The 26598-nt window shown below is 43.5% G+C and overlaps 1 protein-coding gene across 2 annotated transcripts; it reads right to left on the bottom strand.

Annotated features, from left to right (window-relative positions):
* Positions 1 to 8585: 8585 nt before the first annotated feature.
* On the bottom strand, positions 8586 to 24674 carry THBS1 (thrombospondin 1). 2 transcript variants are annotated; one of them, XM_040968533.1, is made up of 22 exons: positions 24499 to 24674; positions 23889 to 23990; positions 23103 to 23662; positions 22247 to 22322; positions 21767 to 21960; positions 21511 to 21633; positions 20388 to 20481; positions 18622 to 18795; positions 17960 to 18136; positions 17451 to 17624; positions 17148 to 17275; positions 16887 to 17039; positions 16240 to 16458; positions 15674 to 15781; positions 14935 to 15094; positions 14670 to 14788; positions 12725 to 12959; positions 12310 to 12537; positions 11872 to 12143; positions 11348 to 11445; positions 11086 to 11225; positions 8586 to 10639 (listed from the first exon to the last, which is right to left on the bottom strand). In XM_040968533.1, exons 2-22 carry the CDS (start codon positions 23953 to 23955, stop codon positions 10632 to 10634), a joined length of 3507 nt encoding a protein of 1168 aa, XP_040824467.1. In that variant the 5' UTR covers positions 23956 to 23990; positions 24499 to 24674; the 3' UTR covers positions 8586 to 10631. The 2 variants fall into 2 exon arrangements, with proteins under 2 accessions (XP_040824467.1, XP_040824466.1); XM_040968532.1 differs by having other exon boundaries at positions 23889 to 23984; positions 24499 to 24540.
* Positions 24675 to 26598: the final 1924 nt, after the last annotated feature.

Genomic DNA, 26598 nt, shown 5'->3' with positions numbered 1-26598 from the left:
GTTGGGTGCATATTTATTCACAGTTGTCTTACCCTTTTGTCATCCTGTGACGACCTTCTTTGTCTTACAATTCTGACATCAGTCTATTTTAAGTAGACCTATCACAACTCTCCTAAGGTTTCATTTGCATGGACTATGTTCTCTGTCCCTTTTCTCAGAGAAGCTATGGTCCTTATCAGTAAAGTGAGTCTCCTATAGTTAGATATAGTAGATCTCATTGTTTGCCTTTGTTTTATTTGTTTTTAAAGCCATCAACCATTCTGTGTCTTTCACTTTGAGATTTTACTCAATTTAGATCCATTTGCTGAAAGGTAAGATTTGCTAGTGTGATTTTGTAATTTAGTTTCTGGTAGTTTTATAGATCTTTTATTTTTTCCTCTCTTGCTGTCTTCCTTTGCAGTCTTATGTTTCTGTATGCTTTGCTTTGAATAGTTTCCTTTAATATTTTGTGCAACTACCATTGCTTTTGTGTTTGCATTTACTGTCAGGCCTATATAGAACATGTAACAGGCTATTTTAAACTCATAGCAATTTAACTATAATTGCATAGCAAAGGTTATACTGGCAGTCCTTTCCCCCACCCTTTATGATTTATGTTTTTATGATTTATGTTCAATTTTACCACATTCTTGCAGCTTGTATCTTTTGACAATTACTGTTACTCTTGTACATTAGAAGATAAAACTGTTCTACATACCTGTATAATATGAGAGTCTTTTGAATATATGTTCAATTACTTCATTCAGGATGTTTTTCTTGGCTTTGGTATGTTTTATTTTATTAATTATGAGCCTTCTATATCAGCTTTAAAATCTCCTTTATTTGGAAGGCATGCCTAGTTGTGATGAACTTCTTTAGTTCTTGTCTGGGAAAGGTTTTTCTTTGTCCCTTCATGACTCTGTTAGGTGAGTTCCCCCCCCCCCCCTTTAACACTTTGAATATATCATTATATTCCTGGCTTGTGAATATTTTGCTGAGAAATCTCCTGAAGGCCATAGAATTTTTTTTAATATGACTTAAAAAACAAATAAACAAATATTTTGCTTGGGCTGACACAATGGTCTAGCAAGCTAATCCTTTGCCTGTGGGGCTGGCACCCCATATGGGTGCCAGTTCATGTTCTGGCTGCTCCATTTCTGATCGAGTTCCTAGCTTATGCTCTGGGAAAGCACTAAAGGATGTCTCTAATTCTTGGGCCCCTGCTCCATGTGGAAGACCTGTTTTCAAACCTACCAAACTCTGGCCATTGCAGTCTTTTGGGGAGTGAACCAGCAGATGGGAGATCTTTCTCTCTCTCTCAGTCTGTCTCTTTCTCCTTTACTCTATCCTCCCTCAGTAATTCTGACTTTCGACTAAAATAAATGAATCTTTAAAACAACAACAAAACCAAACTCTTGCTGCTTTCAAAGGCTTTCTTTGCCTGTGCTTTTTGATAGTTGATTATGCTGTATCTTGTTGAATTCCTCTTGAGTTGGATTTGAATACTTCTGAATTTCTTGTACCTGTATGTTTTCATCTTTCACCTAATATGACATTTATAACCAATTTAATTTGTGGCATTAAAAATAAGTTTTCAACATTAAATACTGCCTTTTCTCATGTTTGTTGTAAGCATGTGGTAATGCTATCATTTCTCTTTAAAAAGCCTGATATTTATTTGGTGTTATGTTCACAAACTATTAGGACTTAGGGTTCCAATAAGTGGCGTCCTCATTCTCCCTACCCAAATTAGAACCAATTGTAAGAGAGAGAATTTTGGTGGCTGGAGATCAAGGAAGCAGTCTGTATTGAGGATGAAATGTATAGAATTGCTGTGACATATGGGGAGAGGCAGTGGAATTTTTTAATACTGTGTCTCCAATTTTTTAATACTGTGCTCAACAATTCACTGGCAGAGGTGGAAAACCTCAGACCTAACCTGTGACTTGTCTATGTAAAATCAAAGTTAAGGAGCAAAGAAAACACACTGGGGTGTGTGGTAAGGCTGGGTGCTAGCTCACCTGGAGGAAAGAGTAAGCTTTGACGGCCATTTCATGCCCACAAAGTCTTCAGATAACTGGCCCCTCTTCTAAGGAAAGAAAGTCATGACACCTAACAAGTTGAATATATTTCCTTGTTGAAGTTCTGACCACTTGGTTGTAACTTGTTTAGGAAGCCTGGCTGCAGTTGGAGTGACTTTTGGAGAAGACCTGGTGGTGGTGGAAGGGGCTGTGTGCACATTACCATTCTTCATACCACATGGGCAATTCCAACGGTGCTGGATTGTGACAACATTCTTGTTGTTTTGTGTAGTCCTGCCTGTTTTCAGTGCAGCAGTGAGATTCTACTGGTAATGACATTTATATTAGCTATTTTCTTTTACATCTTTAAAAATATTTTGGCCTGCATTTAGGGGAGTTTTTAATGTTTTTCTGTCTTAACTGAATTTTGTTTTTTTTTTTTCAAACAGTGCATACCTTCAGTCCTCCTAGTTATTCTTTGTTAAATCACTTCTCAAGGCTACTAATATCTTTTCAGCTGCTCTTAACAACTTAATCTCCCTTTGTGCAGTCAAACCAGCTTAAGAGTGTATTTGACCAAAACATCAGAGCTTCTGATCTAAAAATGTCCAGTATTAATTCTGTTCATCTAAATCTTTTGTGATAGTAAGTTTAAATTGTTTGAATTTATTTCTTTAAGTTATTTTCAATCAATTTTTCCTAATTATTTTTTTTCTGAATCTAATTTCTTCCTTGAGGTAAACTTTATTTTTGTAAATATTTGTCATTGATCATTTTCTCTATTTATAAAATATTACTTTACCTATAATTTTATTTCAAAGTCTAAGATGAATATGTGATGCTTTTAAAGTCTTGGCATTTAATTGTCCTAAGCTTACTACATCAGTTGTTGAGAACTTTCATTCCATTGCTTTACTTAGATTGGATATTATAAGGAAAAAGCTACTGAAGCTCAGTTGTCATAACTGTAAATAAGATGTGTGACCATCAGTATCAGTATCACATGGAAAGTGTGTCAGGCAGAGTCCCAGGACCTGCTCCAAATTTACTGAGTTGGAATCTGCATATTAACAAGATGCCTTCAGCAGGTGACTCAAGGGCACTAAAGTGTGAAAAGCTCTGAACTAGGTGGTTTGCTCATCACCTGTATGTCAGGAGTGTTAAAAATACCAATGTGTTTAGTGATGGTGAAAAATAATGTCCCGCAGTCTTACTCAACTGCTCAGTGTTTGCTTTCTTCTTTATTTATTTTCAGCAAAGATACTACTTTCTCCAGATTTTCTGATTTCTCCAGCCATCTTTATTATCATAGTTTGGGTAACCTTCCTCTTAGCTACTGAAGAAGGGCTTAGCTGGAGTTCTTCATTCTTACTGGACAGTGTTGTGTTTGGAGACATGAATAGCCAGTATGAGATTAACTATTTGCTTTTGTTTTGCAGATCTTCCTAGTTGGCCTCTGCCCCTAGTTAACTTGGTTCTGACACTTGCTACTGCTTTTTACTCTGGCTACATGTTAAAATCAGCTAGTGAGACATAAATCAGATTAATATCTTGATTCCAGCCCAGAGGAATTAAGCTAATTTCCAGGCATTGACTTTGGGCATATATTCTTAAGTCAATTTCTGAGGACCTCCGAGTGATTCTTCGATGTTTGAAACTATAGTTACCATTCTAGGCCCCATCTTATTTATTCATTATCTATTTGCCATCCTACTGGTCAGTCACTCACTTGTCCACCAGCCCTGCACATTGCATGAGTTTCTACTGTGTTGTAGATTAAGTTTCAGAACAGTTTTGTTTGTTTCTTTGCTTTTTAACTCTTACGGCAGTATCTACATTTTGAGCTGGACATTCCTTTCTCATGAAAGGCTGTCATGTGTATCAGAGGAGGTTTACTGTCTATCATCTCTGTTCTCTATTCATTAGATGCTGGTAGCATTTGGCGCGCGCACACACACGCACACACACACACATTTCCAGGCATTGCCAAATGTTCACTGGCCTACAGAATCTCCCTTATTTTTCTAGGATATGAATCTCAGATGGTCAGTTTATAATCACTGTTTTGAAGCGTTCCATGGTTTATTGATGAAGGCAGGCTCTTGCAAAGATAATTGCAGTTGAATAGAACAAGTATAGGAAGCGTCTCGAAGTTCATGAGCAACGCTAGAGAAGGAACGATGAGCACTAGAGAAACGGGAGGTGACATTTGAATTGAGCCACCAAAGATGAGTGGTTCTCCTCAGGACAAGCAAAAGGAGTGCTTCATAACAGAAGGAGGAGCAGTTAGGTGTTCTGGTCCCATGATCCCCCATTTCCTGACTGGAAGCTTTCAGTTCACCTCTTCTCTAACTTCTCACTACATCCTGTTTAATATTTCTTTTCCGTATTAGCAATATCATTGTATTTCTTAGTTTGCTCTTTGAAACTCTGGATTGTCTGTCCTTTTTTAAAGCAACACTGTTTTGAGATGTAATTTATATACCTTTTATTAGTGTCCTGTTGTTACCATGATGAATTCCCACAGCAGAAATGTATATCCCCTTACAGTTCTGGAGGCGAGAGTGTGAAGCCAAGTTATCACCAAGAGCACTATCTGGAGGCCTTTCAGGAGAACACTTCCTTGGTGCTACTTTCAGTGTCTGATGACTTGTGGCCTTGCTTGGCTTTCTTACTTCATGGCCACATCGCTCCATCTCGGGCTTCTTCCAACTTCCTGTTGCCCCCCTCTCTATGTGTGTGTCAGTCTTCCTCTAAAGATACTTGCTGCTACATTAAGGGCAGTCTGGGGTAATCCAGCATAATCCCATCATAGGAAGATCTTGAATGGACTTGCTTCTCTAAAGACCCTTTTCCCAAATGAAGTGGCAGACCTATTGGTTCCAGGGACTAAGATAAAGACATAAATTTGAGGGTGGAGGGCAGTGTCCTATACCATATCCAAAGCTACAGTACCATTTTACATTCTCTCCATCAATGCCCCAGAGTCCCAGTTCATCCAGGTTCTCTTTGATTGTCTTGCTTAGTTCCACAGTCAGTTCTGCCTTTTATTAATGACTTTCACAAAAGGTAGAAAAAGATAGCCATTTGAGTTATGTCACAATTTTTCTCACTTTGAAAGAATGAATGCAACCAACTCTTGTCTACTTTGCATGTGGCATTGATTTTTGGCTTCACTTTACTTTCCAGAAACTTGGGAATTGTCTCCAAATCGTTATCATGTCAGCTCTCAAAAGAAAGTGTTCCTCCCTAAGCTGCAAACTTAGTAAGGGCAAGCATTTTATTTTTAGACTTTTCTTGTAAACTTTGTATGTTTGTGGTGGCCATTCAATAAATATCAAATGAGAGTATGATTATTGTCTTGTGTACAAGATTTATTGTGTTTTAGGATGAGTTTTTTCTTACTCATGTACACATTTCTGATCACCTAGTACCTTTGGTTATTGCCTTATACGCAGATGAACTGGAGACTAAAGATGTGCAAAAATGTGAGGATTCTAAACAAAGACTTGCTGGGGTATGCTCTTAAGAAAGCTGGTAATCATGTTTAAACTATTTTTTGAAAAATTGTTTAAATTCAATGAATGCATTAGAGATGATTTTGACATTTGGATTCATTCCTTGTGGATTACATTTCCTTGATATTTTTGAGACTTTGGGCATACTTTTTCTGTGATTTTTCTTCAATGCAACTCCTGGGAAAATTGTTTGTAAGTATGTTTACTAACCTTGGATATCAGGGATGTGTAATAAAAACCAACATTTTAATATGTGTGTACGTTATGTTAAAACTAGCTGAAATGTTATGATTGCTTAGGGATTTTACTTTATACATTCAAACTTAGTTGTGACAGATTGTGGTTCCTATGAGTTTTTTTGGCTGGTCTTGCTTTTCCTTCTGTCTGTCAACCAACTATTAAGTAATTGCCATTTGCACTTAGAGGATATAGCTTTCCTAAATAACAACAGTGTGCTGTCTTAGTGGTAATGCTTTTCTTAAGTAGGTGTTTGAATTATTTGATGTATATTACTTTCAGATTTTTTTTTCATTCAGAGCTTGGGGCCATTTGTAATGCAGCAAATAGAGATGTGTCACTTTGTAGAAAAATTATGGTAAAGTTTGTTTATCTATTTTCAAATCAGTAACATAGATTGATGAAGAAATTTTGTCAATATTCTATAAGATGAATTTGCATTAGGACCGGAAGTTTAATTTATTTCCATTTTTTAAAGTGAACTGGCTGTTGCACTGCCTTTAATAAAATTTGTAGTAATGTGTATGTAGCCGTGCTACTGTTTGCTGGGACATGTTCATCCAATACAGGATGACATTGATGACAGCTCACATTTGATTTACTCAACTTTGCAAAGTGAAGAACTGTACAGTTACTATTTTCACAGTATTCTTAGGCAGTTTCTTTCTTTTTTCTAGTCCTTCTATTTCAGTTGACTGTTCATTTGAAATAGCAGGGTTTCTTGCTGATGTCAGTTGAGTTATAATGTAATTCATCTTAATGTCATGAGTTTTGCTGTGGGATGCCAAATGAAATGAAAAGCCATGATTTTGGATTCTTGTAAGAATGAATTATTGAATTCCTGTGTGCTGTCATGTTTGGGTGGGAACAGTCAGAGTAGAAGTGATTCGGGTGGGAATTTGGTGTGCACCAGAGAGAAGCCGTCATTGCCTATCAGCCTTTCAACGGAGCATGGCTTTCTAAATCCATGCTTTCTTGGCGTTTGATGTGTGGAGTGTGTGTCTGGAGACACAGAAGGAGAGGAAGAAGGAAGACAGTAAAAAACAGAAATGATTTCTAAGCCAGCACTGCAAATGAATTATGTCTTGAGAATGATATCTCTGCAAATAGTATTTGAGGGCGTTACAAGCCCCACTCACCATTACAGGAGCTCAGTTAAAAGGGAAGAAAGCAGAGATTTGATGCAGTGAATCTTGCCGTGATAAGAAGTGACACCATTCCACAGCAGGTTAACTGAAGGTAGTTCTAAAAAGGGGTTGTAAACGGAACTGATCATTTAGCACAAAGAGTTCAGATAAAAGAGTCATTCTGATCAAATTATTCTTACTAATATTGCTTTTATTTTCACATTGTTTTTATGCCTAGTCTTTGTCCCATAACAAAATAGAGAATGAGAAGTATAGAAGAAAGAACTAGCTAATTTGTTGTAGGAAAGAAATTAAGAGCTTAAAATTTGAGGCTTTTCCTCTATCTCTTTCTTTCTTTCTCTCTCTCTCATTCTCTCACTCTGTGTATTTGTGTGTAAATTCTCCTAAGGCATGAACTTTACTGGCTTTTAATCTAACTCTCCAGAAGCACATGACAATAAACTCATATAAGAAAAAAAAGCTATCATCTCTACTTTACAATTTTAAACAAACCCCTTATTTCTGTATAACCTGCTGATTTGAAGGCCTGTGTGGGAATGAAAATAGAACATGCCTGGGAAAATAAAGCCGTCTATCCCAACCAGTTCTTCTGTCTCATTTTGGTATTTTCAGTCACTTTTACTCTACCTCCTAAAAAGGGATTCACATTTTTTCTTAGGACTTAATATGTCGAAATGTGACAATGATCAATGTTGTCTGTCCGAGTCATTTTGTTAGCCCAGTTTTCTCAACTCCACAAGTATTACCTACACATTCCAGTTCCTCCTTCAGGATCTCTGCATTATAAAATGATTGGGTAATTCTATTGCTATGTGATCTTGCTACCTAGAAGATGTTTTTATTTAAGAGGGAAAAATCAACAAGGGAGGAGGATTCTCACTGCCACTCCTTTCTAGTGTTCCACGGGTCTTAAAGTCACACCTTTAACCTACTCATAAAATTTTCTCTTTGTAATGTTTTTATTGATTTGAAAGTCAATTGGTGAGTATTCTACTTTCTTGGTTAGTTTATCCACAACTTATATCTGTTTGCTGTAATACTTTGGTCTTCTCTTATCAGATTAAGTTGATATGCGTGCATACACACACACACACATACTCACACATACACCCCTGACACAATTTATGCTTTCCTTCCATATTTTGTGTTTCTCTGTAGTAATGTTTTTGACCAAAGGAATTTCTCCGTCACCAGAATGTGTCATCTACAGTGCTGGGGTCAACTTTTCAAGGACACTCCCTCCCTCATACAGACTTCTGAAGCGTCTCTGTGACATGCACAGTACCTGCCCAGAACCATCATTCCTGGGTCAGTAAACATGGCTTTAAATTCCAGGTCTTACTGTCAGTTCCTTGCCTTCACTCTTAGAAAGGAAATGGACTTTGGAAATGATTCAGTAAATGACATCTCATGACATTAATAACAAGTTAAATTATCCCTTTTTGGGCTTTATGACATGGCAGGCTGACTTGCTGTTTTGTTTTTATTCCACAAACCCAGCAAACAATGTTGTAAGCCTCAGCTTTGGCAGCTCAGTCTTTCTAAATTGTATAGGAACCATGAATGCCACTGTTATTTACTATAATTTCATGTTCTGAATCCCGTCTTGGTTTAAGAATGATATGTCTTCATATTCCATAAAGCCGGGGAAGAAATAAACATGGATACAGTAGGTATAAATATAAATTTCTGTATGATTTATTGTTTTCCTTGTATGTAAGAAACAGTAATACACAACTTACACTGTTTCACAATGTAAAAATGGATAAAAATGTGTACAAAAAGCCAATTTCTAGAAAATGTATTGGCAAATAGTAAAAATTGGGAGGGGAGTATAAAGCAAAAAAACAAATAATAAAAAAGAAAAACCAACAATTTTTCAATTCAGTGTGCAAACATTATATAAAAATAGAAATACTAACTCTACAGGCAGTATTTCCTGATAAATTATTTAAATAGCATATCTACACAATCTGAGATATCTACTTATTCCAATGGCAATGAGAAAATAATTTATAAAAACAAAGCAATGGTATACAAGATGATAGAAAAAAAAACACAACTTTCAGAAACTGTATTCAGTATTTTAACGCAATTTCCTTACTGGGAATACTTTTTGCAAAGAAATTTTATACTATGTACAAACATTGACTTTTTTAGGTACTACAGTAGCTTTAAGTTGTTAGACACTTAAACTTTCTGCTTGATCCAAAAATTCTTTACTCAGTCACACAACAAATGAGGTAATATTTGTATATAAGTTTCACGTTTGTAATTTTTTCTCTTTTGGAAAAATGATTTAAAAAAAGTGTATGTGTGTTTTTTTTCTCCCTGGAAATAGGCATAAGGGATGGGATAAAACAGTATTAAAGACCTCATGGCTTTCTTCACAATCTAAAACACTTGCAAAAGGACACAATGAATTCCACTCTACAAAGAACAAAGAAAACAGAGTCCCAGATGTGTCCCTCTAAGCACCAGGGGCAGCTGCTTACAGCTAATATCCCTTGTGCCATTCTTGTAAGCCACTTGCTGATAAATTTCAGTAACCTCTCAAACACCTTTCATATGAAATATAATTCCAGGTAGAACAGAGTTAATAAATAATCTGTATTTACAATCTTACAGTCGTGAAGACTCCTAGCAAAGATGATATGGACAGTCCTGACACTTCTTCCTGTTCCATGAATCCTCTGTATCAAGTCAAAAATAAATATTTTACATTGTAAAGTCTTTGTTTTTAAGAAAAGAAAGAATTCTACCATCCGAAAGAGAGGACTGGAGAACTCCATGCTAATTCAGGAAGCAAGAGAACAGGAATGTTTTAATTAGGTTGATAATTTTGTGCCTTTCTAACCATAAAATAGAAACCCGCTACCCCTCCCTTGCGGGGCAGCTGGGGTTCACTGAGATGGTAGGTTTTCCTAGTTCCCTGCTACATCTGCACAAGCTACCTCTGGAGGAAAACTAGCCAAGTTCAATGTGATCGGAAGTTGGTAGCCAGCACTGCCTGACACTGGTTTGATTTTGATTTTCTAACTCTGATATGTAACAGCTGGGGATCAGGGAGGGCGTCCAGAAGCCAGTCCTTCCCTTCCTCCCCTGCTTCTCTCTAAGTGCCTATTCACATGGGTTCATCAGCCAACACCAGTCAGCATCATGAGATCCAGCAAGAGTCTTTCAGTCCCCTGAAAGTGATTTAGTACCAATTGTGTAACAGTTCCCCCATTTTTCTTCATTCAATCATCTCTTAGGTTATGTGTCCTCCCCCTTAGTGCTCCGGGCTCCTGCTCCCCACCCCCAGTTCCTGAGGGAGTATGTCAGGCATATTTTTGTTTGCTAATTCTAGTGATTCCTCCCTTCTCTGACCTGCCTGAGGATGCTGTGGAGTCCACTGCTCACAGATGGCCTCACAAGAGCACCCTGCTCTGACCAGAGCAGCGCAGGGCAGGCTCCTTTCTAGTTGAAGTGAGTAGATGTATTTGCTTTTTGGCAAAAGCACACCATTGTTTCTATTCTTGGAAGATGTCCTCTTATTCATTGGAGGCCGAAGGCTGAGTCTGTTTTTGAAAACCACATTTCCTTGAGGCAGGAATCCATATGGATGCAAGCAGAGAAAAAAGGAAGGCAAAGAGAAGTGATCCTGGGGGTTTTCTCAAGCCCATGGTTCCAGAAGGTGCAACACCAGCATTGGTTTATCATCAGTCTTTCAATCAACAGCTTGATGATTAGGAATCTATTAAAACAGACAAATGAATATATGTAAGTACATCACTGAAAAAGTAGTTAACAGCACAGTCATCTTAATGTCAGCTAATCACCTAGCAATAGTTGTTATTCTATACTGACAGAAGCGATAATTTAAGATTGTTTAAATGTATTACTATCTCATTTTATTGACCAGTATTGATGCCAGGGGAGTGACAGATACAACTTTCCAAAGTTGTGCTTTCTAAGGCCTTCAATATTAAATGCATAGGGAGTAATTTTTTTTTAATTCAGACTTGAAAATTATAATATAAGTAGTTCTTGAGAACAATAATTCTCACAGGCATTATTTCATTTTTTACCAATATGTCCTAAAAACATTTTCTCTCTTTCAAATAATGTTTAAATTGGCCTTTCCCATAATTGTCGCCCTATATATCAGTCAAAATTAGAAACGTGTAATATTGCTCCTACCTCTACATTCATATTTCATGTCGGAGAAGAACACCATTTCTTGGGAGAAGACGAATAATCCTAGCCTGCCACCAGCATAGGTTTTGTCATAGATGGGTCCTGAGTCAGCCATGATTTTCTTCCCTTCATACATTACCACTCTGTGGAAAAAACCAGAAATCTCAGTAACTGTTACTTTTTCTTTTATCTCCTCATTTGTTTTTGTTTGTTTGTTTTGCCCATCAGTATAAGCTAAATGCAGCTTAATCAATATAAATCTTACCTAATGTAACCTGTCTTTGGCCTGTGGCTGAGACGCCATCTGTAAGCAGTGAAATCTTTCCAGCCAATGTGACGAGGGTCATGCCACAGGGTACGCACCTTTAGGAAAAGGAAAAGAGATTGGAGCACAGTTGGATCGGAACGAGGTCCATGTTTCATTCTTTAACAAACAGTGCTTGCCAGGTGCCAACCTGTCTCAGATTAGATGGCTGCAATGGAGGATTTTCCATCCCCACCCCCCGCCAAGGGTTCTTTTATTTGCTGCATACCACTGAATGCACATAATAAAGCAGAGAGATGGGAAGGAAGTGTTCTGTTTTGAAGATGGTCACACCATCTTCACATTTTAAGGATGATTCTTGGACAGAATGAGCTCCCCTTTCAGATTAAGTTTTACAGAGCACAGCTTAGCTAGCAATGCTGGCAAAATCAAATCTTAGATTTCCTATTGGGAAAAGCAAAGCAACCAGAGTGCTCATAGAATACCCACTGACTCACTTCCTTCTATGGGGCATTGCTTCTTACCTGGCCAGGAGTGTTTCCTGTGTGCCACAGGGCATTCCGCAGGTGCTCCCCAGGCCCTGTGGTAGAGTTCACAACCTTCACAGACAGGCCTGAGTATCCTTGAGCCCTGGTAGGGTTGGTGTCCCAGTAGGACTGAGTGAGTTGCTTCCACATCACCACGTAGAAGCGGCTGCTAGACTGATAGCCAAACACAAATCCAGCGTAGTCATCGTCTCTTTCCGTGTTAATGAAGAAGGTGCCACTGAAGTCCACAGCATTAAACTCAGCAAAGCCTGAAAGATGAGGTCAGAGCCAGGTTACAGCTGGAAGCCTTGAGGTTCCTCATCATGTTCCCAGACACTTACAGCACCCACAGACAGGTGCATATGGTGGTTTTTGTTTCTGTTTCTCTCCCACATATTAAATATTGGCCTTGTGATCCAGGAATTCCATACTCACCTACAGCAAGTCCAGGGTCACAGTTGACAGTCTGGACAAGTTCTTTACCCTGATGGCGTACAACCCAATTAGGGTCATTTTGGGAGGTACCCTTGGGGTCTAGAGGAATCATCTGGAATTTGCGGAAGTCAGTTTCACTGATATCAACATTCTCAGGGCAGATGTCAAGGATGTCTGGAATTGTGTCATGATCAAAATCATCTTTGCAAGCGTCACCTCGACCATCACCTATGGTCAAAAAAGGCAAGGGTTTGTGAAATTCTGAAATGCCATTATGGGTATCCAAATTTACTGTTTTGTCAAAATTAACATTTAGTTACTTCATCTCCCCAAGTGCTTTCAGCTTTTTCTCTTTTCCATAAGACAGCTGTGGTGTCTGCTACTTGTTAAAAAAAAAGTGGCTTGACTGACTTACCATCTGAGTCCTTCTGGTCAGGATTGGGCACAAGCCGGCAGTTGTCCCTGTCATCAGGAATGCCATCATTGTCATCATCATGGTCACAGGCATCCCCCTTGCCATCTTTATCATGGTCAGCCTGGTTGGCATTGGGCACATAGGGGCAGTTGTCCAGATTGTTCTGGTGGCCATCATCATCAATATCCTGATTGTTGTCACAGGTGTCTCCAATGAGATCCGAGTCAGAGTCCAGCTGAGAAAGACAGACATGGAGAGTGAGCCAGAACATAGATTAGCCATGACAAAGAGAACGTGGGTGTTTCCACCGCAGGGACAAGTCCCGTGTCTGATTTGGCTATTGGGTTTCCTGTATTTTTTCTCTTTTTTTCCTGTCTTTTGGGTTTCCTTGTTTTTATATGAAAAAAAATCAGAATACTTTTTAAAAATATAAATTCCATGAGTACATTTTATAATTTTCTATTGAAAGTTCAAGTATGAAATTGTTAACATGTCAGCTTGTTCTATGTCATGAAATTATGGAAACATAGCAGTAATTCCTGTGTACAACCTGGGTAATGTACATGATAGGAAGCTTTTTTTTAAGGTATTTGATTTATTTATAAATGTCAATAAGTACTGTTATGTATGGCTCAGGCAAAGTCAAACTCTGTATTTCTTTGAATCTGTATTTTTCAGATTACTAACACTGTTCACTCTGCACTGGGTACCTAGGACTCTATGCTAACTGGAATTTTTCTTTTCAGTATACATTATCTTTGCTTTTAACATTTTTTGCCTGATTCTCATATTTTGCCATAGAATTTATCAAAATCTAAGGGAAAAAATCTCCTCCATTGAGGTTAAATGACACTGAGATGATTTAATTTATGGCAAAATCAGAAGGAAAGATAGATGGTCTTTAATGTTATTTGATCAGCCACCCATTCCAGATGTTATGCTTCCCATTGTGACTTTGAAGCTCTTTATCTTATCACTTTCTGCTTGCTAGAATTTCATACAAGCAAATATCAGGGGTGGGGGGAGACTCTAACAGTCTCATTTCTTTAGTCTTACAAACTGTTACCGTTTAACCAGGGGTGGAGAACTTTTTTTTTCTGCCAAGGGCTATTTGGATATTTATAACATAATTAATGAGCCATATAAAATTACCAACTTAAAAATTAACCTGCTACAGATTTATTGAGTTTTGAGTCCCACCTGAGTTGCTTTGGCAGGGCCAGATCAAATGATTTCATGGGCCTTATACAGCCCATGGGCCAGATATTCCCACCCCTGAAAACGAAAGCTGTTTTCCAAGCTCTCATAACAATGCAATTTGAGAAAAAAAAATGCTGTTTCTTAGGTTCTATCTCTAGATAATAATTGTGGGAAATTACACAGAAAGAAAAATGTTTTCAGCTGAGAGCCCTGTTCCATGCAGTGTCTTTTTGCAGCATCCCTAATATGGACAAAGAATGAAAAAAACATGGTTTCTTCAGCTTTTGGGAATACTTCTAGTTTGATGATTTTACAGAACCAGATTATATCATTAGCCATGAAAAAGGTTCAACTGCTTAAGGATTTTTTTTTCTGCAAAACATAGTTATAAAATGTATGCAAAGAATACATTTAAAACACTCTTAGTCTTAGACATGATTAATATGATGATAGAATTTTCAGTCTCAAATCTTTGCTCTTCCTAATTTATCTTAACAGTGGTAAGTCACAGTGATCAAGTCAAGTGCACTTGCTCATGGAGAACATGTCTGATAGGATCTTCACATTGAAGACACATGGGGGCTCTGGATAAGGTCACATCAGACAAATTGTTCCCATGAACATACTGCATTTGAGAATACTGAAAGCATTGGTGATGAGTTTTTAAACTCCATTTGACTGATTTTGTAAAGGCCTAGAAAGAGAAGTTCACAGACTTGACTGACTCCTAAAGTAATCGCCCTACCTGGTCGGGATTGTGTTCCAGGGGACAGTTATCACACTGGTCTCCAACTCCATCCATATCAGTGTCCTCCTGGTCCACGTTGTAGACATACTGACAGTTGTCTCGTTCATTGAGGATACCTGTGAGGAACAGGGGACCCATCAGAGCTCATATCTCCACTCTTGAATGAAACTACCTAAGCATGTCGAGGACACTGGAGAAATGGATTGAAATCTGAGTGTGTTTCCCATTGTGCATGGGCCTGTGGGGCCAGGTAGGGCCTTACCATCTCCGTCAATGTCCACAGCACAGGCATCTCCTTCCCCATTGCTGTCTGTGTCTGCCTGATCTGGGTTGTGGTTGTAGGGGCAGTTGTCACAGCGATCACCCACGTCATCTCGATCATAGTCATACTGGGCTGGGTTGTAATGGAATGGACAGTTGTCCTGCAGAAAGAAGAAAGAAGGAGCACATTAGAATGCCTCCAGTGGAACCAGCTTAGGCTTTGGCCCACATGAATGGTAGGCAGAAAATTGCAAAAATGCTTGCAATTGATTATTTCCTACTTAGGGCACATGTTGATTGATTATCCAGTGTAACATGATCGCTATAAAAGTCAAAAGCCAGAGTACATAATGAATTAAAAGTGTATTTCTGTTGGTTTCAAATCAGTACAAGTAAAATGTCATTTGATCATCTTAGCTCTTTGTATGCCCCAAGTAAATGTTACTGACTGAGACAGGACATGTGAAATAAATCTGAGGGTCAAGGGGTCATTGGTAACTAATTTCTCTCTCATATTGGGGGGGGGGTGTTGTGATGGTTAACAAAACTCCTTTAAAAATTCTCCTGGCATTATGTATGTCTCCTAAAACTACTAAACCACCATGAAGAATTTGTTATTATCTTACATATCCACTGGCTGTGTTTCTTGCTATAATGCTGTAATTTTTAAATCCTAAAATATTTCAGGTTGTAGCTAAACTGAAGAGAAGAAACAGGTAGGGCACATATTCTGTTTTTACCCTGTCGTCTGGGATTTTGTCATTGTCATCATCATCATCACAGGCATCACCGATTCCATCCTTGTCATAGTCTTCCTGCCCTGAGTTGGGGAGGTTGGGGCAGTTATCCTAGGAAAGAGAAGAGACTCGTTACAGCTATAGATTGCATTCCCTTTGCCCAGCTCACAAATCATACATGGGCACTAGGACACTTTCAAATCAAAAAAAAAAGCATGGACTGTCACTCTGCTATGAAGATGAGATGTTTTCTTGGGGGTTGCACATAGACTGTCTAATTGTTCAGACTTTACACATGCTATGAACATATAAACATGTATGTTCTCTGTTTATCTGCCAGAGCAGTCAGAATTCTCTTGGACAAAGGAATCAACTTATACCATAACTGCCCAAAGAACCTGTTCCATCCATGTTCTTAGCACCAAATAATTTAATATTAATGACATTAATATCAATAACATAATGTCCTCTTTCATGGAGATTTCATCTTTCAGTTTCATTTACGAGGTTTAAGTATGTAAAAATCTGTTTGCTGAAGGTGACAGGCACACACAGGAAGATGGCCCTACCTTTTTGCAGTGGTAAGTTGCATTGGCGATGCACACCAGGTCCTCATTTGGCCAGCCATCGAGGTCTGTGTCCTCCCCACAGATGATGCCATTGCCAGCATAGCCAGGCTTGCACTCACACAGGTACATGGGGTCACTGTAGTGGCCCAGGTAGTTGCACTTGGCATTCTTGTTGCAATTGTGGGTCCCATCTGTGCAGGGGTTGCGGGGCTTGCATACCTGAGGGTACACATCCTGATGTCAACACAAAGCCACCCAGAATTCCCAGATAACACAGAAACAAGAAAAATCCAGATCCCTGTTGGTGCCCTCTCATTGCTAAATGGACAGAGGTTGCAGTTGGAGGAACACGGTCAGTTTCCCATTCTGCCCCCAAGGATGGCCAGGCTACATGCAAATTTTGCTCTACATTTATTTATGTTTTTTGAAATTGCTTATCACCTTGACATTTATGAGTTCATACTGCAGAGCAGCATTTTAAGATGGGCCTTTTTGCCCCTGCAGGGTTTATCATGGATTTTCTACTCAGGCTTCATTTATCCCTCCCCTTTGGGGAAGGCTATGAGATTACACCTCTGTACACTCCTGGGTGTTTAGGTCAAGATCAGCTCTTCTCTGCTCTGGAGTATGAGTCTAGCCAATCATACCTGTTTGTTAGCCATGGCATGTTCAACACCCCGGCCGAAAGGCTGTGTGCCAGTGTAGCGTGGAGGGCAGGGCAGGCAGTTGTAGCCGGGGTCTGTGTTTCTGCACCTGTGTTCCCCATTGTGGTTGAAGCAGGCGTCAGGTACTTCTTTGCACTGAGGAGGAGAAATTTTGCTTATTGGTTGGGAAACACTGCAGTAAGGATGTGGCTGGACATGTCCATGCTGTCCTGGATCACCTAATCAGAGCCCTCTGGTCCTCACCTCATCAACATCTTTACACTGGATGCCATTTCCACTGTACCCAGGGGGACAGGCGCCACACTTCCAGCTGCCATCAGGGTAGCTTGTACACTTAGCACCCGCAAAACAGGGATTGGACAGGCATCCATCTGGGACAAGGTGAGAGAGACAGGTTAACAGTTGGTCTGGGATGCTCTTTCTCAATCACAGTGTTAAGCTAGGTGAGGAGGATGTCCTTGACTGCAAGCCACATGAACACTGACTGCGATAGTCAGCAAACTAGGAAGCTCTGGGGGAGTGTTTGTCTTGGACTGTGTGACTCACCAATTGGACAGTCCTGCTTGTTGCAGATCTGGTTTTCTGTCTCATCACCGACGCAGTCCTTGCCTCCAAACTGGGGTGCAGGGTTGTTGCAGAGCCGGCTTCGTTTCTGCACCCCTCCTCCGCAGGTGACAGAACAGATGTCCCATGGGGACCAGGGGCCCCAGCCTCCGTTGACTGGAAGAAAATGAATCCCATGCAAAAATTAAGGTCCATTTTCAAATCCTTCGCCAGTCCTGGGAGACTTTCCTGAACCTCTTCAAGAAACCTCTGCCTCCCTCCTCCTACATATGGAAATAATGTCTGGGGGAGGGTGAGCTTGACAGGGCTTCTTTTCTGTTTTTCATTAAAACAAGCTGCTGAGCCTGCAGGTATTTCCTTCTGTTTGTTTATCTAGCAGGTAACCTTGCCCCTTGCTGACCCACTGAACTGCAGGCTGCAGACACCAAGCACCCAGCTGGGCAGAGCTGTCGCCATCCTGGCCCCCACCCTGCAGCTGAGCGCCCACTTACTCGGGCAGGCGTCTTTCCGGCAGGCTTTGGTTTCCCGAGCTTCGCCTTCACATGGTTTCCCGTTCAGCTGGGGGCTGGGAGAGTTGCAGAGCCGGATCCTTGTGATCACACCATCTCCGCATGTCACAGAACAGGAGGACCACGGGGACCAGTGGCTCCAGCCGCCATCCTGTTTAACTGAAGTACAAAGCTGATGGTCATACAGATGGTATCAGCTGGGTAACCGTTGGCTCATACAAAAGTATTTCCAGTGGCAGCCAAATCCTGTGTGTGGCAGAAAATGGCGCTTGACCATGTGTCCGTTAATGCTAGCATTGAACGTTTTCTACCAGAGTGCAGTTAATATGTAGCTGTCTTTGTGTGTTTGTTATTAATGATCCAATATTTACTAGGTGCTTACCATGAACAAAGTTCTGTGCTGATTGTTTTACAGGCATCATAGAAATAACATGCTCACAAATAATCTTATCAAGAATGATTACTCTCCCCAAATTACAGATAAGGAAAGAGAAAGAATAAGTCCTACTCAAAAGTGCACAGGCAAGTAGGAGAAGGGGTTCAAACCCAGAGCTTCTAGGACCTGTGCTTCAAAGGTCCTTGCTGTGGAGCTGCCGTGAGTGGTGACAAGGACAGATTTATCCTCCCCAAGCACAGATGCTTACATCGCTTGTCACACTCCTGGATGTGGCAGGTCCGGGTCTGCACTGAGGAGCCCTCACATCGGTTGTTGAGGCTGTCGCAGGAGCGGCCACGCTGCTGAATTCCATTGCCACATGTCACAGAGCAAGAGGTCCACTCAGACCATGGAGACCAGCCATCATCTGCCGAGTCGCTGGCTGTGGGGATACAGGCTGGTTAGTGTCTGGTGATGAATGTAGACTATTCCTTAGCCCGCTCTGCTCACAGCCCTCCTAGCTAGAGTGCAAAGCAGTGCATTTCTCTTATCCAAGCTTTACTGAGGGACAACGGATAAAAATCTGTTAAGGTGCACAACTGCTGTTTTGGTATGTGTCCCTTTTATCACTGTCAAGCTTGTAGTTCATGAACTTGCCTATGACCTCATAAAGTTAATTCCTTTTTCCATGGTAATGGTTTCAGAAATGTCAAGGGTATAATTTAATATTATAACTATGGTCAGTGTGTTCTACATGGGATCTGGGGAACTTAGAATCAAAGGTTACAAGGTGCTGATTAGGCTGGCTGACAAGGGGTTATCTCAGGCTGCTGGGGGTGTAGCACTGGCGTGTTGGGATTTTAGCATGTGCCGCCTGGGTTGACCCAGCTGAGCCTTCTCCCAGCCTGCTTGTTGCTTCCTCTTCTCATCCCTCATTTCCAGGGAATTTCCTATTACTGACTTAAGCTATCTAGACAGGCATTTCCAGTCCCAGGCTTCCAAGAATGCTAGAGTTTCAGGCATCTGGCACTTCAGTTACTTCTGACCATGAGGGAAACCATGGCCATGTGCTTGACAGATGAGCCTGAAGGCAGCTGAGCTGCCGTCAGCTCAGGCTCCAGCTCGGTCACCAGGTTAGTCAGTTTGGTGTTCCTCTTATGCTGGTATGTGGGGTATTTTCTGCACATATATGTGTGAGAGAATATGTTTGTTTACCATCTGCCCAAGCACCATGACTGCAATCACATCTAGTTGTATCAGAGAAAACAGTCTGCTTTCTTTTTCCTCAGTTGGAAACTTTCCTAGCAGTCCCTGATTCCAGTTCAGAACTCTGCTAACACCCAGCAAAGTGCTAGTGTTTATTCTGAGTCATGGCCAGTGTGTGTGTGTGTGTGTGTGTGTGTGTGTGTGTGTGTGTGTGTGTGTGTGTGTGTAGGCCAAGTGCTACTTTCCTGTCGTCTTCCTTATCTTAGTTGGAATGACTCATTTGGATGATCTATACCCAGTATATTAAACATTGTTCCAGCAAAGCGATCAGAGTACACTGACGATCCAAAACCAAGGAGAGGATGCCAGGGAACACACAGAGCCTTATCACTCAAACGGATCCTAGTCTTGTACTCCTATCAATGCACACACTTCCAAGCCCAGTTCAATCTAATGCTCATCCCATAAGCCTATTCATTCCTGTGGTAAGCAGGTTTTTCTTAAGTCTTTACCTGTAAGAAAAAAAAAATGCTAAAAGCAGCCAACTTAGAGATATTGTAGCTGCCTATTTATCTCCTTTCCTTGAGGAAAGGAATCAATAGCCATACCAAGATTCTTACTGCCTATACCATAATATTTAGCTATAAAAGAAGCTTTTGGCTCCACATGGCAGACAAGGTCTCAGTTACCCAGCTGCTGCAGCAAGAAGCAGAATAAAAGCCTGGAAGGTGGAGGAAGTGATGAGGGTGGGGTTCAGCATGGTGCTCAGCTGTCCAGGGTGTGTTAGAACTGGCCTAGAAGAATGGTGCTGCTACTTGGGGAACTTACGCCAACATCGTGGGCAGCATTCTCCATCAGGAACTGTGGCATTGGAGCAGGGCATGATGGGGCAGGAGACCTTTTTGCAGATAGTTACTGAGTTCTATAAAGCAAGAGAGTGATGAGAAGATGGGTTACTTTGTGTATGGCCAACAGAAGGTAACATATTCTATCATTTTCATTAGAAGCCAAATGGTGGAATGCAAACATCCTAGTGAAATGATGTGCTATATCTGCAACCATGCCTAACAGGCAAAGATTTCTGGTGCTAGCTACTTGTCATTTAATTCCTTGGAGAGCCTTTTTAAATTGCTACTCAAAGACAGAAGTTCCACTATGAGGAACTTCAATAAAGGAACCAGTAAATAGCACTCGTCAAACTTGTGTCTGAAATTGAGCTCACAAAACTCAGCCAGAACTTTTGAACGTGTTAGATTTTCTTTTTAGCGGGGGAAAATAAGATTCTGTAAGCATTTTTTTTTTTTTGGCATTTGTAGATCTGGATTAATCATATTGGAAAAGAATGGAAATTTAATGAAGTTGGCTTCCAAACTCAGTAACCTGTGATTTGCATTAAAACCTAACTTTGCTTCCTATGCCAGGAAAATCTCTGAACTTGTCTGCCAGGAGTGTGGGCAGAGCAGCAGCAGGCAGTGCAATCTGAGCTAAGAGTCCCGGGACATCCTAAACAATACGGGCTAAGGGATCTCCACAACAACCTGTATGGTAGTAAAAGAACCACTGTGCCACAGCTGAATACAAACCAGAGCTGGAAAAAAAAGAGGAGGATTGTTTCAACTAGGTTTTAATCACCTGACATTCAACACTTAGCCTTTGAACTAAAGTAGGTAAGTTATTCAGCTGTCTTCAAGATTTGTTTTCTGAAATGCTTCTAGCCTGCTGTATAATTAAGACTTGAACTAAAACCTTCTGAGAGTTTAAGAAAGAATTTATAGATGCCATCATTGCCTCTGAAAGTAAAAAACAAAACAAAACAAAAAGGCACTGTGTGGCACCAAGCTTGGGAAAATGACAAGAGCCTGTGTGGTCAACTGAGTATTTCCCACAGAGCCAGTAGCTTCAAACACCTGGCATCCAGCCCTGTTTTCTCTTAGTGTGTCAGAGCCCTCACCTGGCAGCGACACTCCGTGCAGCTGTCGACTGTCCATTCCTCGTTGTTCCTGTACTGGACTCCATTGTGGTAGCACAGAGGAGGTTTCCTGAGCTCGTTGGCCAACTCTTTGTTCTCTTCAGTCTGAAAGGAGGAGGGAGAAGGTTAGTGTGTGAGCCTCTGCTCGGTCCCTGGGGGCTCCCCTGCTCAAGGTATCCCAGGGCTAGGTGCGTGCAAGCAGCTGGGCAGGGAGCTGTGGAGGCCACAGGCCACTGACCACTTTGCGGATGCTGTCCTGCAGCGTGGTCACGATGGTGCGCAGACCTCGGAGTTCCAGAAATATGTTGGACAGCTCTTCACAGGAGATGCCACAGATGGCATCCTTTGTCTTGTGGCCAACGTAGTCAGTGCGGATGGCAGGGCTGGATCCATTCACCACATTGTTGTCGAAGGGGAGAAGGACACGGCTGTCTGCCAGGAGACAAGATGAACAAAGCAATAACTGCAAACGGAGGATCTGACTGTCGAGCCCTTTCAGGTCTCAGTTTTAGAAGGCATTTACTACATCTGGAAGGAGGGGTGCAGGTGGAAGAGATGCTTGTGTGTGGAAGACTTTTGGAGGCAGGTCACCTCTTTGTTCCCTGGGGAAAATGTGTTCATGATCACCAGTGCTTACACTGCTCAGGTGGCTTTTGGTGGAAATCCCACCCCCCATCTGAATTTCCCCCAACTGCCCTAAACAGACAGGGATACTCACTGCTGGAGCAGCCTTTGTTCCTCAGAATGTCTTCCGGTGTGGTTCCAAAGACAAACCTCACGTTCTGCAGCGCCCCCTGTGGGCAGAGGTCACAGATTACTCGTGTGGAGCTCTAAGCCCAAAATAGGTCATTTAAAAAGCTTCCAAGGGTCTTGCTTTTTAGATCACCCTATCAAAATAACACCCCAACATAAACTTCCAGACACCTTCAAAATTTTACTTGTGCCTCTGCCAAGTCTTCAGTGTTTGAAAGAATCCAGCTGATTTGAGTACACAGGAAATGGAATTGGATACAAAACCCAGAGGATGCAAGGACATTCTCCAATGTCAAAGAATTAAATGTGGGCGTTCAAAGCCAGTTACAAAAATGTAGACGCTAGGGCAAGGAGGGAGCTGCAGCAGCCAGTGACCATGACTGGCTCGTCCCCAGGAGGAATCCAAGAGCAAAGGGATCCCGGTTCTACCCACGCAAGCGCTCTTGTCAAGCTATGTTAGTCCTGGTAACACACATTGAAAATAAGGTGTTCTTGAGAGCTTCCCATTCAAATGAATTTTTCTCAAAAGCTTAAAAAGTACCTATGGCTTGACTAGACTATTAAAGGAAAATCATCTGAGCAGTTTTCACAGTATGGCTTCCCAGACCACTGCTCTAACCTCAGCATCACCTGGCACCCGTTAGAAATGCAAATTCTCAGGCCCCAGTCCTGGTAGTGGTGGGGGACAGCAGTGTGCAGGTCCCCTAGCCCTCCAGGGAATCGGATGCTTTGGAAAACTGGGGAGCTGTCGCCTGGATCTTCCGGTGTTCCCTGCAGCTTTCCTGAGCCAGGTCAGCTGGCTTGCAAGGAAGAGGCCTCACCTGGAAGTTGTCATTGACGCCTCCCTTTGCAACGCGAAGTCGGGCGACGTTGGCCAGGTCCCTGGTGAAGATGCTCTGGATGGGGACATCCAGCTCAGCGTTCTCCATCTTCTCGCAGTCGATGTACAGCTGGGCCCTGTCTTCCTGCACAAACAGGGTGATGCTCTTCCAGTGGCCGGTCGCCAGGAGAGCATCTTCCACCGACACCACGTGCTGCTTCCCCTGCACGGTCAGGCTCAGGTCCAGGGTGCCCGCCTTGCCGTTGGAGACCACGCTGAAGATCTGGCCTGAGTTGTCTTTGCGCTCCAAGGCCAGCAGCGTGCCGCGGGTCTTCTTCAGCTGCCTCAGGGAGGCCAGCAGGAGGAAACCTTTGTCTGCCCGCACCGCATCCACTAGGTCCTGGAACTTGTCATCAGGCACCGGGGGGATCAGGTTGGCATCTTCAATGCGGAAAGCAGGGCTGGACGGGTCGGGGCCCTTGACTAGCCGGCGCCCAGAGCCCCTGCGGGCGGCCCCCGTGAGCTCAAAGATGTCGAACACACTATTGTCTCCCCCGGATTCTGTGGGAGAGGAAAGGCCATAGTGAGAATTTTCTAGGTTGGGGCTCAGGTGGGGGGCTTAGCCCTGCGGGAAGCGGGGATGGGACCACAGGGCCAGGCAGCCACTGAAAGAGCTGGAGAGAGGCCCCCGTCCAGGGTGGGTGGGGGCAGGCAGTGCTGAGGGCTCCATCATGGCAGCCAGCACTTCCCTCCCTCCTGCTGCCCACAAGCTGTCCCACAGACTCACCTGGAATGCGGTTGGTGCCACACGCTTGCAACAGGAACAGGACACCGAGTCCCCAGGCCAGCCCCATGGTGGAGCTGTCTGTGCCCAGCCGGGAGCCTGCAGCTGGGAGTAAAAGCCCAGGGTCAGGGACCACTAAGCAGGGGAGGGGAGGGTGGAGCCAAAGCTGGGGGGTGGAGAGGGCGCCTCTGGCATCCTCCTTCAGTCTCAACATTTGCTAGAATGAGGACCAATGGGATTTTCCCCCAGAGGGAAAACCAAGGTCAGAGGGCACAGGGGCCACCCACCTGGGAGTGGTGGGGGTTTCTCAGGAAGGTGAGAGGGAACAGCTGGGCCCCGGGATGTCTGTTAGGGCCAGCAGGGAGGGCTCCGCGAAGTAGCCTCCTCCCCAGAGGACTGCTATGGAGGTTTAGATGGACTCGGAGAAAACAGGAAATCTTGGGGTGCTCCAATGAGGTGGTTTGTAAATCTCAAGATGAAAAGAGCCCTCCAGCAGCCAAGCAGAACAGGATGAAGGCAGCTAAAGGGGCAGCTCAGGAGAGCCCGAGAGTTCGCGAACGATGGCGGCCAGCGCAGCATGGGGTTGGCGGGGTGGCCACCCCGGGGCACTTACCTGTGTGGGCACGGAGCTGCTCAGCGGCCGGGAGCGGTAGCAAAGACGCAGCAGCAGCAGGCAAGGGTGCTGGAGAGGCGCAGGGCCAGGTGGTGCGCCCAGGGCAGCGTGGCCGGAGGCAGTGGGAGACTTGGGCTGCTGAGGGACCCCCTGTTGGAAACCCGAACTTGCCTGCCGGCTCGGGTGCAGTGGCTGGCGAACCGAGGCACCGCGCTTTTAAAGGGGCGCTCACATTCCTGGGGATTCCTCCGGCCAATGGGCTGCGACCGGGCAGGAAGCGCGGGCGAGGGGGGTTGGCGGGGGTGTCTGGGTCGCTTTCTCCGCCCCCCGCCGCCCGGTGAGCAACTTTCCAGTTAGAAAGCCGAGGGGGAGGGAGGGCCGGGCACAGGGGCGCTGGAACTTCTCAGAAAAATAGGTGCCCGCCCAGAAAGCCTTGGCGCACGCAGGCTCAGGACTTGTGCTCTTGCGCCACGCGGCTCGAGGCTCTTGGCGGCAGCGTCCCGAGCTGAGAGGGGGCTTAGCAGCCATCCCCACCCCCAAACCCCTGACCCAGGCAAGCTCGTCCCCTTGAATGCCCTCTCGGGCCGCGTCTGAGGGATATACACTTTATTAAAGCAGTGGATCTGATGGGCACACAGGGGACCCCGGTAGAACCAGCCAGTGAAGCAATGCCCCCTCACGTCCTGGGGGTGCTGGCTGGCTGGCTGGCTTTTGTGCAGCCCGCCGGGCGAGAGAGCCCATGTCCTCAGTGCCCTCGCCCCGAGCCTGACCTGCAGAGGGCTCAGCCTGCGGCCAGTCTCCTGGACGCTCGCTCCTGGCGGCTACTGCCGCGCTTCCCCGAATGGCCGCTTGGGGGCGGTATGCGTATTCTGATCGCTGTGACCTGTGAGGACCACTTGCTTTGCTAGTGGTGGAAATTTGAAGCAAAGGAACTCTTCTCTGGCTCCCTCAAGCCAAATTTGAAATCGTGTCTTGAAAAACAGTCTTTGTGCCCACTCATGCTCCTTAACGTGACTGCTGGTTGGAGAGTTTGCAGAACCATCTGGCTTCAGGGTCCCAAACTATTTACAGAACAGACCCATGGAGTAATAAGTTACTCTCTGCCTATTATTTTATTTCCCTTTTTCTTCCCTAAACATTGCTTTCATTTTATTTTTCAGCTCCTGAAACCAAGGCATGGGTACACACATTGCCGTGGGGCCCGTGGTCTGATGCCTCTGTCACTGACGTGGTCTGGTCTCCAGGCCACTGTCCCAAGTCAGCATGACTCCAGCAGCCTGGAATTCCATTCATCTCCTTGGGATGGGATGCCAACAACCACTGCGAACCCTACTGTGGTCCTGTGCCGTCAGGCTGTCCTGGAGACCAGGGCACAGGTAAAAGTGTCACCGAATAAGGGGACCTCCCTCTCCTTACCTCCCTTCTCAGCAGGGACACCTGGCAGGACTCCCCGCTACCGGGAACACCCATGGTTTGCACGTGTCTGACTGCAAATTTCACTTTCCTTGTGTGTCAGTGTTATGTGGCAAGGGGTGCCTGTGTGTGGGTCCACCACAAGTGCCTTTGGCAGATAACACCTGTTCCTAAGACGCTGTCTTTCAAACGTTGCGAAGCAGGAGTATAAGTTTGTATTGGAGGATGAGTCATGTCGGATTCCGGTACTGGAAGTCAGAGGTAGTGACTCATCCATCCAGATCTGAAGAGACCAGCACTGTGCGTGTCCTCCCCTCCCCTCTCCTCCGCAAGCAACCAGCTTGCTCTTGGCAAGAGGACAGATTTTTTTTTCCCCTCTTTTTTCTGCTTGTGACTAATTCTTCATGACACTGGGCACGTGGGAAACATTTCTGGAAAACTGGCCAGCTGCTGGCATGGGGCGCCTCTGGCCCAGTTGATAGCACAGACAGGCCAGATGAGGGCTTGATATCCCATGAGGCCCACTGAGGCAGGGCACGTCTTTCACAGAGCCAAGGACCCTCACCCCGAGGATTAGCCACACAGGTACAGTAGACCTAAGCACTTGTGGCCCTGAGTGGGGACTGTGGAAATGTCTCTGGATTGTCTGGGAACTTGTGGTGGGCTTCCCTACTAGGGCAGGGACAT

Source organism: Ochotona curzoniae, unplaced genomic scaffold, assembly GCF_017591425.1.
Source record: "Ochotona curzoniae isolate NIBS_2020 unplaced genomic scaffold, NIBS_Ocur_1.0 scaffold_4701, whole genome shotgun sequence".
NCBI lineage: Eukaryota > Metazoa > Chordata > Mammalia > Lagomorpha > Ochotonidae > Ochotona > Ochotona curzoniae.
The sequence above is the reverse complement of the archived record's forward strand: the minus strand, read 5'-3'. Positions and strand labels throughout refer to the sequence as shown.

Excerpts from the sequence above, each read along its gene's own strand:
- THBS1 (XM_040968533.1), bottom strand. The coding sequence starts at position 23,955 with ATGGGGCTGGCCTGGGGACTCGGTGTCCTGTTCCTGTTGCAAGCGTGT. Across the intron at positions 20,482-21,510 it reads GCACGGAGTGTCGCTGCCAG|AACTCAGTAACTATCTGCAA; the intron begins GTGAGGGCTCTG and ends CTTGCTTTATAG. Across the intron at positions 11,226-11,347 it reads CCAAAGACAGGTTACATTAG|AGTGGTAATGTATGAAGGGA; the intron begins GTAAGATTTATA and ends TTTTTTCCACAG.